Source organism: Musa acuminata, chromosome BXJ2-1 (assembly GCF_036884655.1).
Source record: "Musa acuminata AAA Group cultivar baxijiao chromosome BXJ2-1, Cavendish_Baxijiao_AAA, whole genome shotgun sequence".
In the NCBI taxonomy this organism is placed as follows: domain Eukaryota; kingdom Viridiplantae; phylum Streptophyta; class Magnoliopsida; order Zingiberales; family Musaceae; genus Musa; species Musa acuminata.
Window position 1 is genome coordinate 12,223,397 of NC_088338.1, and position 19,022 is coordinate 12,242,418.

A 19,022-nucleotide genomic window follows, 5' to 3' on the forward strand; every position below is an offset into this window, starting at 1 on the left:
TACTAATTAGTGATCTTTGTTCAATAAGTATACTTTTAAGATCCTGTGTTAGTTGATGGCTACTGCTAACTGCAATAGCACAAATAGGTAGCAGTAACAGAGTGGAAACACATGAATAATCCCGTTCCCCACTTCTATCATCTAATGGACACCGATAGACCATTTGATCTCCGTAGGTATCGTGTGCATCTAAGGGACTGACTTAGGCCCTCGATTGTTGATGAGTTCAAACTTTCAGACTAGCAGGAAACCATCGAACCGAAGGCTCAACAGCACCAGCTTATGGCCTGATATAGAGAGTAAAATAAAAGAGGTGTTGGATAAAGAAAGATGGCCAAGCACCAGCTTGCAACTTGGAGAGAGCCCCATATCACGAGCATTTCAACCAGGAAGTACGAGTTCTACAGTTAGGAAGAATACTACTATCTAAGACGAGCGACAGGCATCCACATGCCTCCTCATCCTCCATGAACTGCTGCTTTATGACATGGTATAAATACACAAAAGAAAAAAAAAAAAGTCAAGTATGAAGCACCAAATAGTGTAGTACCCCAATGATTCAGGTTGGAACTCCTGCTTAATAGAGGGGAGCCAAATTGATGTACAGGGCACTATTATTCCAATGAAACTTCTAGGTACACGGATCATAAAGGAAAATGGAGGAGGAGAACGTCCATCCCAAAGCCAATTTCAAGCACCCTTATGCAACAAATTAGTGCCTGCAAGAATCATTACAACATAACAAAGTCAAATACCTAGACGAACAGAACCTACTATCCTACCGACAACAAATTGATCTTATATAATAAGATCAAGTCTCTGATTTAAAATTTTAATCGAAGTCATGCAACTAACTGCAGTAGCTGTAACATCTGCCTACAGACTAAAAAATAGTGTTAACTAGCATTTGCCTAATCAAGATTTCAAATTAGATATGATTTGGTCTTACTCGTTACCTGTATGATACCACTCAAAATGAGATGTTCCAAAATGGATTACAAGCTAAGTATTAGAAGCTAAAATGAACTGTACCGACCTACTATTATCATGGTTTAGCAAACACTTAAGATCTAGTATATCATCACTTAAATATGGTACCTGTACAAGACACATCTGATAGACATCATCCTTGAAGAACCTTTCGAGGATCCAGTTGCCCACTGCAGTAGCTGGAGGGAACAGCAGACAGCTCTAACCTTCCTTTCCATTCTTCACCAGGTTTCAGAGTGATGGGCTTCTCGATGGCTGCAGCCTCCACGCAAAGCATATGCTTGTACTCATCGTCCCCAAAATCTGGCATTGCTTTGGCCTTCCTGTCCCAAGGATTCCATACCACTGCAATGGTTGAAGAAAGGTGAAGGAAAAGAGTCAGTGAGGACAGAATCTAAAACAGGATCTTTATATCCAAAAGACTGGCCCAAACATATGAAACATGATTGCTTAATTGACAATTTGTCAACAGATAACCATTACTTTATTCATCAAAAATGATGTATTTCTCGCTCAATGCAAGGATTTATGGTTGGATCGCTTGGAGTTCATGTTAATATAGTAGAATAATAGTTTTTGTATTCATAATTTGAGTAGAATCAATGAATATGAGTACTACTATCATGTAGTAGTAATTGGCTGGAAACATTGTTTGTGCATTAGAAGTCAGAGTTTTCAAAGTTCTAGATGCCTCTCTCAGATGGAATAATTGGGATAACTATTTCACCACAAATCTTGTTAGTTAGGTCCAGTTTGACTAGAAGTTGGGTCAATTTAGATTCAAACTTCAAAACAAAATGATCGCCTGAATTAATGAACTAAGGCTCTTTTATGACCAACTCGGGTACACACTCTTTATCTCTTTTATGCTTGTCCTAATGTTTAGTTTCTTCCATCACCCTTCAAAATTTTCCCCTTTCACTCCACATCCATTATTTAAGTTGTAATTGATAATTTTAATATTATTTTATTCCTACAGTTGACACCATGTGTTAATTAAAACCAGAATTTAAGCTGAAACAGACATCTTATCCATCTTAGGAACCCAGATTGTGTGCTTCAGCCTTCTCTTAACTGTTTTTGGAAGCTTGTTTCATTCATCTAACCAGTTGTTCCTGTCAAAATCATGAATATAAAAAGTTCACAAAAACAACAAACAGGAGAAAAAAGATTGTCACATAGACTTACCGGCATCTGGAAGTCCATCTTTGCGCAAAACAAAAGTCCTTTTCTTTTCATGATCTATAATAGCGATCTTGGTTGGTGTGCTCAAATATATTTTATCCACCTTTTTCAGTCAAAACAATTATCTAACAATTAGTGTTCAATAACAAATTACAAGGGCAACAATACAATGCTCGTTTACTCACTCCTGATTCAAATGTAATTGCATCTCCTTGTTCTGTGAAACGTTCTCTTTCCTTCAAGTTGTCAAGGTAGTCCAATGTCTCCAGACCTTCTACCCGCACTTCACTGAAACATCAACTTGAAATTGAAGCCAAGGAAGTCGGTAAGGGAGAAAAATCAACTACACCACATGCTGCCAAACAAGAGAAGTATGTGCACTAAATACTCCAGAACAATTTGAACTGGCATGTGCCAACTTGAAAAACCCATTCTAAGCATGTAAACTTCTAATCAGTTCAACAAAGATTAACATATATGAGAATTTATAGGTATCAATATACTTTTGCTTGCCGTACAGTATGTCTTACTACTGCAATGCATTAGTAATTACAGAATTGAAGTTAAATCAGTAATTACCGAAACACAATGCACCACTCCCATAAAACACTTCCATGCCTACATCAAATTGCCCTTCTGGTCTTGCTTTCTTTCAGTGCGACTTTTTAATTGCATATTCTAGGATAATTTTGATTGTAATAAGATTTAACCATATATGCAAATGTTGAATTAAGATTATCAGCCATTTAAAGGCTTTAAGGTACTGTTATCGTGATTTATAATCTCAGATAAGAAACCTTCTATAATTAACATCTAAACAAGGTTAATATGCAAAATGTCCATAACAGCAGGTACAGTCTGTGCCTTGCAAACTTCGAAGACATGCACCAGTACCTCTTTCAAATAAAGGAGATGCACTAGCATGCCAATACAGTCAAAAGGGATGAACAATGAAGTTCACAAAACAAAAAAAGGAGTTAAATCTTCATATGAGAGGTCTGATCCTCAGTTTAAATCTATGCAAATAAATCCAGTTAGCAGAAAATGCAGCAGCAGTTAATAGAAGAATATAGAGGTACAGCAACCATTAAGATAACATGAAATAACAGCTGAAGCTTGCAGTCAGGAAGGGGCTGCCAAAAGAACATTAGTATGTGGACCTGTGTTTGATGCAACCCAACTGCTGGCTTGTTGGGTTGCAGCACATTGAATTATGGTTTTTTGACAAGAGGTAGTTGCATTGACATGACATAGTTTGAGTTATATGATAAGCCTGTGCTGCAACTTGTATTTCCAAATATTTGATTTTAAGGTATCATCAATTAAGGTCGTTTGTTCTTGTTTTCCTTCCTTTGTGGAGAACCCATCCCCTTATCTCTAGCTCTAGTTTTCCTTTGTACAGATCCCATGCCATTCCATCCATCATTCTCGTGATCCGGAGAGCCCGGCCCTGGATCACCAAGCAAGTCCCTAATCCTCTTTCTCCTTATCTTAGTTTTCCTTTGTACAGATCCCATGCCATTCCATCCATCATTCTCGTGATCTGGAGAGCCCAGCACTGGATCACCAAGCAAGTCCCTCATCCTCTTTCACCTTGTCTTCTCCTTCCTCTCTTTCTTTCTCTAACTTCTAAACCAGTCCAGCATATCACCTCCATCTCTCTCCCTCACTCCCTCATTCCCTGTTCTGGTATGCTCATAGAATATCAGCTCCTTCCATCTCAGTCTAGGTGTGTACAAAACCCTGCATCTGTCACACTTATATCTCTGCATGTATTTGTACCAGAAACCAAAAAATATTATGTTTGTTGGACTTGGAACAAACAGATGTTTGTGGATTAGTCCCTCATCCTCTTTCTCCTTGTCTTCTCCTTCCTCTCTTTCTTTCTCTAACTTCTAAACCAGTCCAGCATATCACCTCCATCTCTCTCCCTCACTCCCTCATTCCCTGTTCTGGTATGCTCATAGAATATCAGCTCCTTCCATCTCAGTCTAGGTGTGTACAAAACCCTGCATCTGTCACACTTATATCTCTGCATGTATTTGTACCAGAAACCAAAAAATATTATGTTTGTTGGACTTGGAACAACAGATGTGGATTAGTGGCCCACCATTGCTTACAAAATCCATCCCAACTAACCTGTCACATTTTACTGCTATTTTTTCTGTCCTTTTACTACTTCTTGAAGTTTGATGCAACAAACAAGTTATATATACAGTGCTTTGATAGTCTTTAGAAAATTGAATAATAGTCTTTAACAAGTAATAGACTATTATCAATTACTCAATTTGTTATATTTTTGAAATATTTTGTTGACTTTGTTGCTTATTCCATTTTTTTTTTCTTATGATGCTATAACTCTTGAGCCATGCATATTTGTGATGTGCTCCGTGCTATCCTTGCCACTTAATTCATATTGCTGTTTGTAGATTATTCACTTTTAAATTCAATAATTGTTCATACAAGGGAATTTGGGCATCTATATATACTCCAAAAAGAAGACAAAAGTGCATATGGGGATAGAGACTCAGAAAATATGTAGAATGAAATTGAAGATATAAAACATATTTAAAAGACACAAAAAACCTCAGTAAGAATTTTTTGACAAACCTGATATCAGAAACTGAAAAATAAGTGTGGTATGCAAATGTAAATGAAAACGGTTTTCCATCAGCATTGGTATTTCTTATGCGTGATGTCAACATGAGATCTCCTCCAAGGCCCAATGCAACTCTTAGACGGAATTCATAACTGTAATAGAAGATTAAGTATTTATTAACACAAAAGTGGATGCAACTTGCAAAAGAAAGGAGTCCAACATAATAAGAAAGCAAAAAAAAAAAAATTGAAAGCATGAAACAAAGTGGCAAACCAATAATAAAAATTGTTGACTGAAAGACAGAAACCTGTGAGGCCATATCTTGAAGTCATCATCAGTTGGCTTCAGAATCAGATCAACAAAAGTCTTGTTTGAACTGTCTGATGGAAAAGGTGGTGGATCAGTGTCAATACTCCAAAACTTATTCCTGGCAAATCCGTGTTGTTCAAGATTTCCATGGCTTGAAAACTGCATTTTTAGGGTATTTTTAGGTTGTGGGGATCAAAACTTTTATGCTTAAAAAAATGCATAAATGGAAAAAAAACGTAACAACAAAAGCTCTTACTTGGGGAAAACATATTGGGATGCCCCCACGTATTGCTTTTGGGGGCTTGAAAATAGCCTGCAAGAAACAATGAAGAAAAGTATGTGACCCCAGAGCAACCCATATGTAGTTATAAAAGCAAAAGTGGTGGATAGGAAGTATGAAATAACAGCTTCCAACCATCACTATAGCTAGAAGCACTAGTTAACCTGCTCCATCATGGGGACACTATACTCTACCACCTTGATGAGATATCGATGTTACAATGTAAGTTTGATTAATATGGTTCATAAGTCATCTTGTAAATCTACAAGTAATTTGACCTTAAACCAGCAAGAAAAGATAAAACTGCAAAAAATGATGTTGCAAAGCACTCATGATTCTAAAAAATGAATTTAGGTAAACTTTGCTGGCAATAAATCTTGTTTGACATGATAAATTTTGGAGAGAATAAAAGCCAGGCAGAGTGGCAAACTTCAAGCAGAAAGTCAATCTCCTTCATAAGACATGGTACTGGCAAAAAATAATTGGACCAACATATGTGATACTAAAATGTATGATGATTCGAGAATCATCAGAATACAATAAGTGCAAAAATAAAGTTTAAAGACTGAATCTCTCATGGCTGATACCTCAAAATATCATAATACAATTTCAAGAAAGAGAAGGAGAATGATACAGAGATACTAAAGAAAGATGGAAAGCAAGGTTAAATTAAAAAAGATAATAGAGGTCATAGTAGGTCAAAAGATGATAAAAGGTCATCATAGGTTAGAAGATGATAAAGGCCATAGTGGGTCAAAAACCAAAAAACACTTGGCAGCTGTGTATGCAGCTGCAGGTGTAAGGAAGAAGATATAAAGAAAGCGAAACAGAAATTACAATAGATATATGCATTTAAATGTATAAGCATGCACTTCACACTTGGTTTGCAAATGGTCAGCCAGTGTAGATGGCTTCAGTTTAGTTAAAATCTCAGAAGAACAAAGACAGTCAAGGCATAACAATAAGCAACATGTCAGGATTAGTCAGCTAAATCTTGAAATATTCATCAAGAATTTCACTATATGGGTTTTTCAGGCACCTCAACATGCCTGTGCTCCAAATGCCAACCAGGTACCAGATACATAGTCCTAAGACCTTTGGTTTACTACCTCAGAGACTGATACTGTGTCAACAAAGTCTTACATTAACACACTATCTTGCAAATAGTAAGGACTGAGAAGTAAACATGACATGAGAGTACCTTATTGCTGACAAAAAGCAACTCGTCCCTGTGATCAGTTCTCCAGGATGTTACATGACCTCCAAACAAGTACACCTGCAAATGGACATTAGTTATAAAATGAGTTAACAATTATTATCATAAAAGAAACAACATAAAAAATATTGCAGAAATGCAGAAAACATGACAGAAACTAATTAACACATGCATGAACACGAGTTGGGGCAGGTCCAGCACAAGTTTGAGAGAGGAGAGTAAAAGTGGGAGAATGGGGATTAAGGAAATTGAAGTGGTAAACAGATAAAGATCTTCATTTTCCAGCCAAATCAACAAACTATATCCAATAAGCATAGGTTCAGTAAAATGAATATTTCCCAATTAAATGATCAAGTAATTGTTCCAATAGACTTATGAACGACACTGCAAACGTAGAAAGCAATAATAATTGATCTCTGGCATGAGTTCATACCAGTTGTTCAGTTTTTGTTTACTTAAAGATACAATTCATAATCTAAGTCATGGTTAATTTCAGAAAATTGGAGAAACATGGTTGAAAAAGAGATTAGTAGAAGAAATAAATCTAGAATTGTAAACACCAATTATAGCCACTTAAAAATACCACACTACTAATAGCATATGTTCATAATTAGTCAACCATCAAAACATTGTTATATTTGAAGCATCTATCAGATAGTCATGGGACCAAAATGAGTGGTAATGTAAGATGACAGGGCTCAAAAAGAAAATAAGAGGATCAGTGAGGAAGAAGATGACCAAAAAAAGGGGACTGCAATATTCTCTCCCTCCTAAAAAAGAAGAAAGAAATGAAAATTACAGTTTCCACAGTAGTTGTTTCATGAGCATAGCAAAATAATCCTTGAATTTACACTTACATGAGTGTTCATTTGTCATTCCACTACATGTGCTAATATTTAGAATTTTAATGCACATAAAATGACTTGGAAAAAGGAGAAAAAGGTGGCTAAATGCAATCTGTCAATCGAAAAAAAACATAAATTACTCTGATAAATGCTTTTCAAAGAATTCATAAATCTCCCACTTCTATTAGTCTGAAAGAATCAAGAGTAGATAGATGATAGGCCATAAGACATACTACACAGTTGTAGTCGATGAGCACTTGGATTCACATCCCGTGATTTGGCCATTATGACATATTACAACAATGAATCATCAGACAAAATGCCAACTTAGTATATGCAACTAATGCAGATTTGCCAATATACCTTCTCATCTTATTATCATCAGGACATGTTCAATGCTTTAGAAACTACAAGGGCAATGATAAGACAAAGGCCTTCTCATTCCATTGGAGACAACAAGAGGGATCGTCTTAACCCCAAGCCTTTTTTTACAAGTACATGGTGTAACAAACTTATAGCAGGGAACTTCATGCTAAGTGTCAGTGCCAATTTAAAAGCAATATGGAGCAAAATAACGTTAAAACTAGACTTCTCCAAAGGAAAAGCTTAAGCAAGTTCACTCTTTATCAACAAACATTTTTAAATTTAAGCTGTTACAGGTCTATGGAAGAAGCACTGCGATCAATACACCACTTTCCCAAAAGCAATATGAACTCTTATCAGCAATTATGTGACATGAACCACGCTATGATTATTACGATTACCTAAGTACCATAATAACACGCTTATTGCTGCATTGATATAGGTCACTGCCCATTTCACCTAAAACGGAGCAATAATAAAGAACCACCAAGCAGCATTGTAGAAACCAAAACCAGGAGAAAACCAATCACTTCAGCTGGAAGAATTAGATAGTCAAAGAAAACAGCTCATGGCTACCCAGATAAATTATCTTGGAAACTAATATCTAATGATGAGCGAATCACTTATTTCATGGTATAACAAGTTCTCTACCAGGGCAACTTGTTGAATAGATCTACATTCATCATTAAAATATGTGATTCACGAATATACCCATTGTAACATAACAGATACTAGAAAATGTACAAAAATTTTCACCTTAAATTGCTTCTCAAAGAGATCAGATCATCTGACTGACATGCAAAGGCCAAACCCCTCGATTAATTTCCTTAGAACATGATACTTAACGAACAATTAGAGAAATTCTTGATCACTACGAGGTTCGATTCTTTTCTGCGCAATTTAACAGATTTGATACATCTGATTGTTATCGCATGCCGTATGCTGTTCCTTAACATGATACTGTAAGCAACCAATAAAAAGACTTCGTATATGTGAAGACTATAGAGATCCCACCATTTCCGCACGGATTCGTCGTGGAATGCGCGATCAAGAGAGAACAACTCAAATCAGACGATACGATGACACGAGATCGAAAGAAATTATAACAGATCCATCTCAACCATGAAACAACGAAAAGCAAATGACCTAAAATTCTAGATCGTTTGTTATAAAAAGGAAGAAATTTGTGGGAACCAAAAAGGCAGATTCGCAGAAGGGGGCAAAGAAAGAGGGGACCTCGGCTGAGCTGCCCAGCGCATCCCTCAGCACGACCTTGTCGAGGCCATTGACGCCCTTGCAGAGCTCCACCGATGGCTTCTCCCCCGCCATATCTCACAATCCCACCATAACCAGCAAAACCCTAACCCGCAACCCCCGCCCCCTTCTCGCTCTTTCTCTCCCACTCTCTCGCCACCGCCACAGTGAGGAACACGAGGGAGGAACCAAAAAATAAAACGAAATGAGAGGCCCGACCTCCATCGACCTATTTATAGGCGGGCGATCGCTGTTACGGGTTGTTCCTCTTGTGCCCATCGAACCCGAAGTGAACCGCTTAATTTTCAAGCAAGATCTCTGTGAAATGACCCGAGCAAGATCCAGGATAATGGACCAATCGTTTCGACCCACGTATATATTTGGTCCCTCGTGTATATGTTACGGACGAATCATATTTGTATTATCATATGATTATCAACATATTCATATAACCATGAATACAGGGAAACATAGATTTATTTGGCATTAATAGAGATTCTAATCTGTGTTGAGACATCCTAACTGTTATATCTCATGTTCGAATGTATTATATGTTATTTAATGAAATGAATAAAAATTAAATCTAAAAATATGGAAATTTTAGGATAATACAGTTTGAAGTTAATTTACTAAAAAATTAAAAGAATAAAAAGAAGATGATATTATAGTATCATTATTATCGTTTTTATAAGAGTTTATAGATCATGAGATTGTCGATAAATCAGTATCATTTTTGTGTTTTATTAAGCGTACATGGATCACAATATTATTATCATCGAACACATCGATCAACTCTATGGTAAATAAAAAAAATTATTTATGCTTATTTAAATATTCAAAAATGCTGGTATTCCCTCCCAATTTTTAGTTTATAATTTGCCTTAACAATCAACAATATTTTTTCACATATATTAATTAAGCACCTAAATTATTTCAAATCTCATTGAGGTGTCTAACCCAATTTCCAAAACAAGTAGCCTAATTCGACCTAAACGGAAAAGATACACGTGGATATCGAGAGGATCCGACCCGGAAGGGCTCCCGGGGCAGCCTCGGATGCCAAGGAGATCGGGGCCCACCGAGGTGGTGCCGAGCGCTTCGGGTCTGTTCTACAACTGGAATGGGCCCACCTGCTCGGTGGACCCTCCGCCGAAAGTTGGGTTCAGTTGTACGAGGGAGACGTTTAATTGGGTAAACTTTGGGTGGTCGGTTGGAATTATCCGGTAGAAAAAGGCACGAGGCCAGTGGGTGGGTCCCGCTGACACTATTAACCTTTTGGTAGAGCTATGGCCCCACCACACCGGCACCGTTCGATCCATCAGTCAAGGGGACCCGAAACCAGAATCTTTTGATTGCGTACGGGATGAGCTAACCATCGGATTCCTTCCCCGGACTGAGACTGTAATGACGCAGCGGATGCGCAGCTCGCTGCGCCACAGTGCCCGTCACGTCATGATGACTCATCTCGAGACTGTCACGCCAACGTCCGTATCTCGTGCCAAGTGGCAGCAGCCGTGTTTGGACTATTCTCTTGGCTGTATCCTCTTAGTATGACGTCGGCTGGAAGGCAAGCCGCCAAGCTTCGCGTGTTAAATGGGGTTTACGAGCCCAATTAATGTCGTAGTCTATCTCAAAAATCAGCTTTACAGGCAGTGGCTGCGGAATGTCATACATATATACATGAGAGTAAAAAAAAAAGGAGAAAGTGGCTGTAACGTATTGGTGGATGAGAAAGAGATGGCATATGTAATCTTCCATGGGTTCTTTTCCTTATCTTTGGTTTCTCCGCAAGATGTCAAAGCCTCCACAAGAAAACACGTAGTAATGGGAATAACCCGCGTAGAATAATGTGACGTAGCTTTCATTATTTCACGAATACGTAGAATAGAGACTGCGAATAGAAAGTACTGTCTATATCGGATCCTAGCTGAGGATCAGTGCCGGAAAATTACAGCGGATTCTCGGGTTATCGGGCTCCGTTAGTGTGAACAACTTTAAGTCGTGGTCTCGGGACCGATGCAGCTTGGTTCGGATCCGAATGATGGGGGATCTTCCTGGAACGACCCTTGAGACTGCAGAAGACCGACTGCGGTGGTCCGATCGCGAAGGGATCACCGTTTCCTCCGGGAGGGGGTTCCTCGCTTGAGCATTTAGTGGGAGGCCTCTGTCTTCGCACCTGCACATAGGTCGGGTCGGGAGAGCTCGACTCGGCCCGACCCCTCTGACAATCAAGTTAGTGAATAGTCAAGGGGTTTTTTTGTTATTCTCCTCCTTTTTTTTCTCGGAGCATAAGGATTTTTATAGTGAAGATTACCGTTGTTTGATGTACCCGCTTGCAGGGAAGCAGGATCGTACTCCTGGTAACGTCTGACATCGATGTTGACATGGCATGAAAGACCGAGTTTGAGCGGAATGTTAATGTACCTCGGTTGGTATTCCGATCTATATTGATCAGATGCTGTTAGGTTAACAGAGGTACCTAGAGTAACTGACGTCAACCCGAATTTTATTATCATTATTACCCTCATCAGGCTCTAGTGTCACTAAAGTATAACAGAGAGGACAACCAATGGATCGGACTTATTAGCTCGCAAATCTTGAACTGGCCAACGACTTCCCGGCGTCTTCGCCCTTTCCCTCGCAAGCTCGCCTAAGGGTGCTTAGGGTTTGGATCTTCTGATCTAATCCACTCCGATAGCAGTCGCCCGAGGGAACACGGCTAGGTTTTCGTTCCTAGTCGGGAGTCCGGTCTATGATTTCAGTTTTGCGTCTTTGTCGGGATTTCTAGGTAATTGCTTTACTTTATGGTCTGTGAAGGTGTATCGTTTCTTATGAATGATTCGATGATGTAGATGATAAGTAATAATGCTGTTGATTGCTTAGGTGTTTTTCGCGATTGAGATTTCGGATTCGTTAGGACTGTATTCATTGCAGGTGTTTCACTTTGTTCTATCTCGCAGAAAGGGTTGATTTTGGATCGTCCGAGTTAGAACCATATATTGTCTTTACTGGAAAATTTCTGGTTGTTGGATGACAAGGATGAATTGAAATTAAGGGAGCTGAGGGGTTCTTTTGATGCTACGGATTAGGCTTGTAATTGTTCATTCTGTTTTTAAAGGCTAATCATCACAATATTATATTACGGCTTGTAAAAGGATAGGTTAACTATAGTTGGTAACTTTTATTCATGCATGTGCATTTATTGTAATTAATATTTTTTTTTGGTCAAGAATATTGGTTTATATATTTGATCTGAAATAGCCATATGATCTCTCTCTTGCAGACACAGTGGTTTTTAATGAATTATCTCTTATTTGAACTGACCAGATGTTGATTGATTTATGAGCACTTTCATATTTGGGTAATGAAATCATAATACATGTTGGCTTATTTCTGCTTTATTGTTGCCAAACTGTGGATTACTTTAGATCTAGCTACAGATATTGTTATGCAGAACCCATGAATTCGAACTACACTTTTTTTTTGTCTGATAAATTTCAGTTATTTGAATCTTTTGCCAGTCCAGTCCAGTCCAGTCTCTTTGGCAACAACTGGAACATCCGAATAGAACCAATTGTGTCGAGGGAGCTCAACATGGTTGATTTAGTTGATGAGGTCCGTGCATAGCTTACCATGAAAAGAAGATGCTGCAAAGATAGGCATTGTTTGTATGTTGGCAACTATATGGAAGTGCAATAACATGCCGAACAAGAACACCCTCACTCTTGGCCATCATATATGCGGATCAGTGGTTCTCAGAAATGATAGATGTTGAGTATTATTCATGAAGAAGTGCCTCAATTGGTGGTGTTTGGGGACTGTATCACTGAGCATGGGCCATAGAGTGATGATAAATTTGAAGAGTTTCCTTGGGAATGATGGCAATTGGTGGAGCTCTTGTATCGTTTCTCATGTCTTAGACAGCTTCAGATCATCAAGGGATTGGCAGCAATTAAGAAATGATGATACACGTAGGGTTAGCCTTAGATCAACCTATGATGCTCATATGGGTGATGGTTCTGTAGCGTCTACCAATATGTTAGAATATCATTTTGATGGTATTGATGAAGAGTTTGGAGGAGCAGATGGTGGAGCAGCATCTAGAAGAAGCCAGTCATCGCAGGTAGTTCAAAACTTCAGCTCATGCGGTGTTTTCTTGTGTTCATATGTTGTATAGTTTAAATATAATTACATCATGACATCCTGTTCTTTTTGTTTGTTTAGATATAATGATAAATGATATTGATGTAGAACAAAGTAGCAAAAAAGACTAGAGAAAAAGTAACGGAGCAAGATAGCAAAAGAAGAATGTAAGAGAATAAGAGAGAAGATATAAGTGTTTTTTTTTTATTCAAATATGAAGTGTTTGATCTATTAATAAGCTTCATTATTTATAAGGGTTTAGGAGTCTTTGAATAATTAATGAAAATAATAATTCTCAAGAATAATTCTTAGGGAATTAGTATGCACTTTAGAAATCTAAAATATAATTTGTAGGATTTTTAAATAATAAATAAATGCATTTAATACAAAAGGAGTCCTTAGAAAAAAATTTCAATTTTAAACGTAACTCTTAGAATTTCTAGGCTAATTAATTGTTGACTTTTCGTTGTAACCAACTAGATCCAATGAGAAGATTTAGCATATCCTCAAGTCGAGAAATTGAGAAGTGATATTTGATTATTATTTTGTTGATCTCTCGGCTTTTAACATAAATCTTCTAAGACCTATCTTTCTTAGGAGTTAACAAGGCAAAGACAATGCAAGGGTTGAGGTTATATCGTACAAAGCCTTAAACTAAAAGTTCTTCAACTTGCTTGTTTAACACATCACTCTTTAGTATAAATTTTATAATGTGAGAGATTAAGGAGCTACGATCTTGGGATAAGGTTAATGACATGTTAAATTTCCTATAATTGTAGCTCATTGGGTAATGTAATTCTGCGGGTATGACATCAGAAAATTCATTTAATAAGAATTTAACCTCAAGTGTTAGACTATGAATAGTGCAAGGGCTAGGAATTTTTCTAGCAATGATGGTCACAAAAAAATTTGTTGTCTAGGCTCTCTACTTCAAAAGATTTAGGATTCAGTAAGTAGAGTACCTTAGTGGTTAGGGCTTATGGAAGAGATCTAGGAGTTCTTGTTTTGTTCTTTTTTGACGGTTTTGCTGATCATAAGATAATGGATTTGCGTTTGTATTGAAAGACATATGTATTTTCTCTCTCATGATTGGTAACATTAAGATCATATAACCAAGGCTGACTTAAAAGAATATGTGTAGCATCCATTGGTAGGATGTTATAGTAAATCTCATCCTGGTAATCGCCTAGTTTTTATTAGTACTAGATATCTTTCAATCACGGGTCAAGTGGTTTTGTTAACCCAAGCTACTTTGAATGAGGTTAGATATGACTCGACCTTAAGACTTAGTCTTTTGATAACAGATTTTGAAACTATATTCATAGTGCTACCCTCATCTATAATCAATTTGCAAGTTCTCTCCCTACTTCGGATGCAAGTATGGATGATACTTGTCCATTCATTGGAATCACTAGTAGAGAGAAATAATGTTTACAACTTTAACATGGGCATCTGTAATTTTTCGTTTCTATTCGTTAAGTGAGTAGGCTTCGGGTTTAAATACTTGGTCTATTTTTTCGATTTGATCTTCTGATTTTTGTTTTAAGGTAAGGGTATACTGAGGACAATGAGAGACAATATGATCTCTATTATGATAATAATGACACCCGATTGAAGACATACTTGTTTGAGAATCAATAGTTGAATGAGTTGGATGATTCATGGTTGGGCTAGGATTATTGCTAGTAGTGGTGATTTTTTGCTTGACAGAGCCACTACTTGGGTTAGATTGGAAAATAGTTCTATTTTCGAGAGATTGAGAAGATGCTTGATAAATTGGATAAAGTTTGATCAATCTCAAGAGCTCGTCAGGAAGCTTCTTATGTGATGTGTCGGGAAAACTAAGGGAGACTTCTCATTGAATGTCAAACCTCAACCTATTAACAAATATTCGAACAATGATATGATTTGGTTGTCTTCTATTTCATACTTAAGTAAAAGTTCCTTTAATTGGGTCAAATATTTTGCCATAGAATTCAACTATTTAAAGTTTAATAATTATTTAATCAATTAGCTTCGAAAGTAGGTTAGTAAATATTTTTTCCTTAAGTTTTTACTTCATGACTTCTCATAACTTCAAGATTTGGACATGTTGTCAATATTTTCTAGCGAACCTACCAATTTCATTTTTTTTTAAATCATACACATTCAATGTCAAATCATTCCATACTTCTCAAAGTAGTTTTCGATGTTATCTATGTTAGGATCAAGAGCGACACTAAGAGAGGGGGTGAATTAATGCAGCGGAAAACTTCTTGCGATTTCAGAAAATATTTCGTACATTCGAAGGAAATCGATTCGGAAAGATAGTAACTTTAAAACGTAAGAGAGCGTAAGTGTAGTGAAAGCAAGATGAGGAGAAAAAGCACTTTGCTATGAAATGATTTGCAGTTAAAGAAAATTGCTCAAAATGAAATGCAAACCAGATTTAGAGTGGTTCGTCAATGTGACCTACATCCACTATCGGATTCCTCCTCCGTCGAGGTCACCGGTGTCCACTATAGGCCTTCCTTCAATAGGTGAAGATCGAACACCTCTTTATAGCACTTTCTCCTTTTCTCGGGTTTAGGAGATGAACCCTTACAAGTCTCACTCCTCTTTCTTGGATAGTTACAAGGCTAAGAGATAAAGGAGGAGAACTCTAACTTTTACAACACTTTAAGACTCAAGAACTCAAGATTATGCCAATAGGTTTTATGTTCTTTCATGCAGAAAAGGGTGGGGTTTTTATAGGCCCCAATGGCTTCAAAATTGGAGCAAAAAAGTGTCACATCCCCGGAATCCGGGGTACTGGCGGTACCACCATCGTTTTTGGGCGGTACTACTGCCGTTGATATGTCACTGGGCGGTACCACCGCCGAACAGGGGCGGTACCATCGCTGGCAGCACTACTACCGACGGTACCACCGCCTAGTCTAGGTGGTACCATCACCCAAAAAACCAGGGGCATTGCCTTCCAGGCGATGCCACGATCGGCCATGTTTTCAAGGGCTGAATTGGGTGCTCAATTCGCCCAATTCAACCCTGTTAAGGGCCCAGTTGGCCCATAATTAAGTTAGTGGGATTACCTCCCAATCCTAACTTAATTTACGCTCTAACTATGATAATTAAGACATAATTTACAGTGCTTCTTGTTCCGGTGCGTCAATTGCTCTTCCGACGAGCTTCCGACGTACTTCCGACAAACATCCGACGAACTCTTGGTAATGTTCCGGCGGACTCCTGGCAAGCTCCTGGACTTTACGACGATCTTCTTGGCAAGTTCCGATGAGCTTCTTTGGTAAGCTCCTGGACTTCTCGGTTGGTTCCGGCAGAACTTCCGACGAACGTCTGGACTTCCAACGAACTCTCGAACTTCCAACGTGATCTCGATCTTGACTCCGGCACAACACCTGTTTTATGTCTTACTGCTATCGTAGTTAATCCTGCACACTTTTCTCAACATATAGATTAAATCAAACAAATTACAATTGACTTCATCATCAAAATCCGAGATTCAACAATCTAACCAGTAAACAAACACATTTGGGTCAAACCTACTATCAAAGTTCAACACATCCACTTTAACATTTCTAGTTATTTTCCCATTAGCAAACCGAACTCATTGGCCCATTACTCAGATTTGTAGATGTTTAGTAGTTTTAAGAATTCATTGTTAAGGTTAAAAGCTTGATCATCAAGAATTATTAGAGCATGATTATGAACAGGTGCCCTATAGGTGGACCTAGGATTTGTTTGAACTGGGACTTGGGGAGTATGTAAAATTCCTTGATTTAAATTTATAGATTATGTAAAATGGACAATTTGCCTAATTGACTCATCAACCTCCTCATTCATGGGTCATTTTTCAAAGTGTTGGTGAGCTCTGAGGACTTAGATCATTTAGTCACATAACTAGTTCAACATTGTATCATGATCTACTAGCTTAATCCTAAAGGTGTTTACCTCACTTTGTTGGTTTAGGGATTCATCAAGATTGGTTTGGGTTTCACGTTATATCACTTTTTTTTCCATACTTCTTGTTTTGAGTGTTTTTTTTTAAAGATAACTTTTAAGGGTTCAAATTTTAGTGATATTACAGTTATAGCTAAAGGGGAGAGAGAGGATAATAAATAGAAAAAAAAAGAGAAAATGAGAGTAGAAGCAATAAAAACTGTAATCTAATAAAATATATGATTTTTCTTTCTGATAAAATATATTAGTAAAGTTTTCAAAAAATTTGCTCTCATTGAGAGCTAGGTGGTAAGGAATTCCATAGCAGCAATCACAAGTCTAACTCATGTAAGGAATTGACATTAGAGGTTCAACGATGCTCGAGTGTTGATTGAAGTTTTTGCTACTAGTTGAAACATAATGGTTTCTTGATGGGCTCTGATACTAAACTGATGAAGAATGAAGTTAACAGAAAAGAGAAGAAAAGAAAAGCATGAAAGTAAGATAGTAAGAGAGGAGGGTAAGAAAAGCAAGAAGTGTCTGATTCAATAACAAGAAACTCCACTATTTATAAGAACTTGATAAAAATAATGGTTCCTAATAATAATCTTCATTAGAATTAGTATGTCAAATTTAAGTTATGATTTCTAGGATACCTAGATAGTAAATGAGTACGTTTAATACAAAAGAAGTCCAATCAAAAGATTTTTTAATTTTCAACATAATTTTTAGAATTTCTAGATCAATTAATCGACGATGATTTTTTATTGATATCTTTATCTAGAATATTTTTTTCTAAAAATCCGTGATAAAGCTTGATGGTTCTCCTGTTCTTTTTATTTATTTTTTTCTAGAGTTAGAGAACAATCATCACAAACATAAAAGAATTATTCTTCTCGATTAAAATAGCTGAGTTGTATGAATGCCTTTTGTGCTCCATTACATTTTGAAAATCTCAAACTGAGCTTTGTGAAGAAAGATTTAGTTTATAATTCACTATCAATATACACAAAATGTAAATGGGCTTTCCCGTTCCTTAGATTTGCATGCTTGCTAGAATTCATTTTGATATTTCATTGCATCTCTTGCAGAATCACTAAAATGATTTAGTGAACTATAGACTTCTATTATATGTTTTCTATTTGTTTCGTTTGTGTTTTGAAAATGATCAAGGTTTTGGAGTCTTCATCGCAATTAACCTTGAATGGACATATATGTAAAAGTCCCTTGTTATACTCTAGCGCATGGCGCAGCCCAAGAATATATATGTAGGCCATAAAACCTAGGATCGATGGGCAGAATTCATATTGGTAGTAGTACTTTGAACAATGAAATTGATGCCATAAGATCAATCATAATCCTTGTTGGGGTTGATAAATATTTTTGAATTTATAGAACTAGTATCTTTAGAGCATGAAAAATTTCAAGAATGGGAAAAAAAAAAAAATCTACATGAGATTCTTCATTGAGCACCATATATATTGCCAAGTTTTGGTGAGGGGGAGGATATATGACAAAATACTTTGTAGATCTAAAGAGAGTGAAAAAAATTACCGAGGGTAAAGGGATTTGTATTTGACTTAAGGTTCTACTCTGGATGATCACAGAGTTGCTTCGAGCAGTGAGTTGTCTTATTCTTTGCTGAATGCTAAAAGAATGGTACGGTCAAACAAAGTAGAATGCAAAGATTGTCTGATGCAAACAAGTAGCTAAACATTGATCCTCAAGTGCCTTTTTGGTATTTATGGGACACGGTAATGATTGAAGGAAGAAGAGTTGTGGGTGGGTCAATCGCATGTCAGTGTATACTTTAAACCATTAACCAATAGTGTGACCTATATATGTTGCCCTCGAAGGAAGTAGTGCTGACAGAAGAAGACTTGTGAGTTAACTTGTCGTCATGCT

At 37.2% G+C, this 19,022-nt stretch overlaps 1 protein-coding gene across 1 annotated transcript; it reads right to left on the minus strand.

The window, feature by feature from the left end:
* Positions 1–558: 558 nt before the first annotated feature.
* On the minus strand, positions 559–9,246 carry LOC135598954 (putative glucose-6-phosphate 1-epimerase). Its single transcript, XM_065093488.1, has 9 exons — positions 9,024–9,246; positions 6,565–6,639; positions 5,340–5,396; positions 5,082–5,242; positions 4,786–4,926; positions 2,361–2,463; positions 2,179–2,278; positions 1,099–1,335; positions 559–719 (listed from the first exon to the last, which is right to left on the minus strand). The coding sequence occupies exons 1-8, from the start codon at positions 9,114–9,116 to the stop codon at positions 1,124–1,126; spliced, it is 942 nt and encodes a 313-aa protein (XP_064949560.1). The 5' UTR covers positions 9,117–9,246; the 3' UTR covers positions 559–719; positions 1,099–1,123.
* Positions 9,247–19,022: the final 9,776 nt, after the last annotated feature.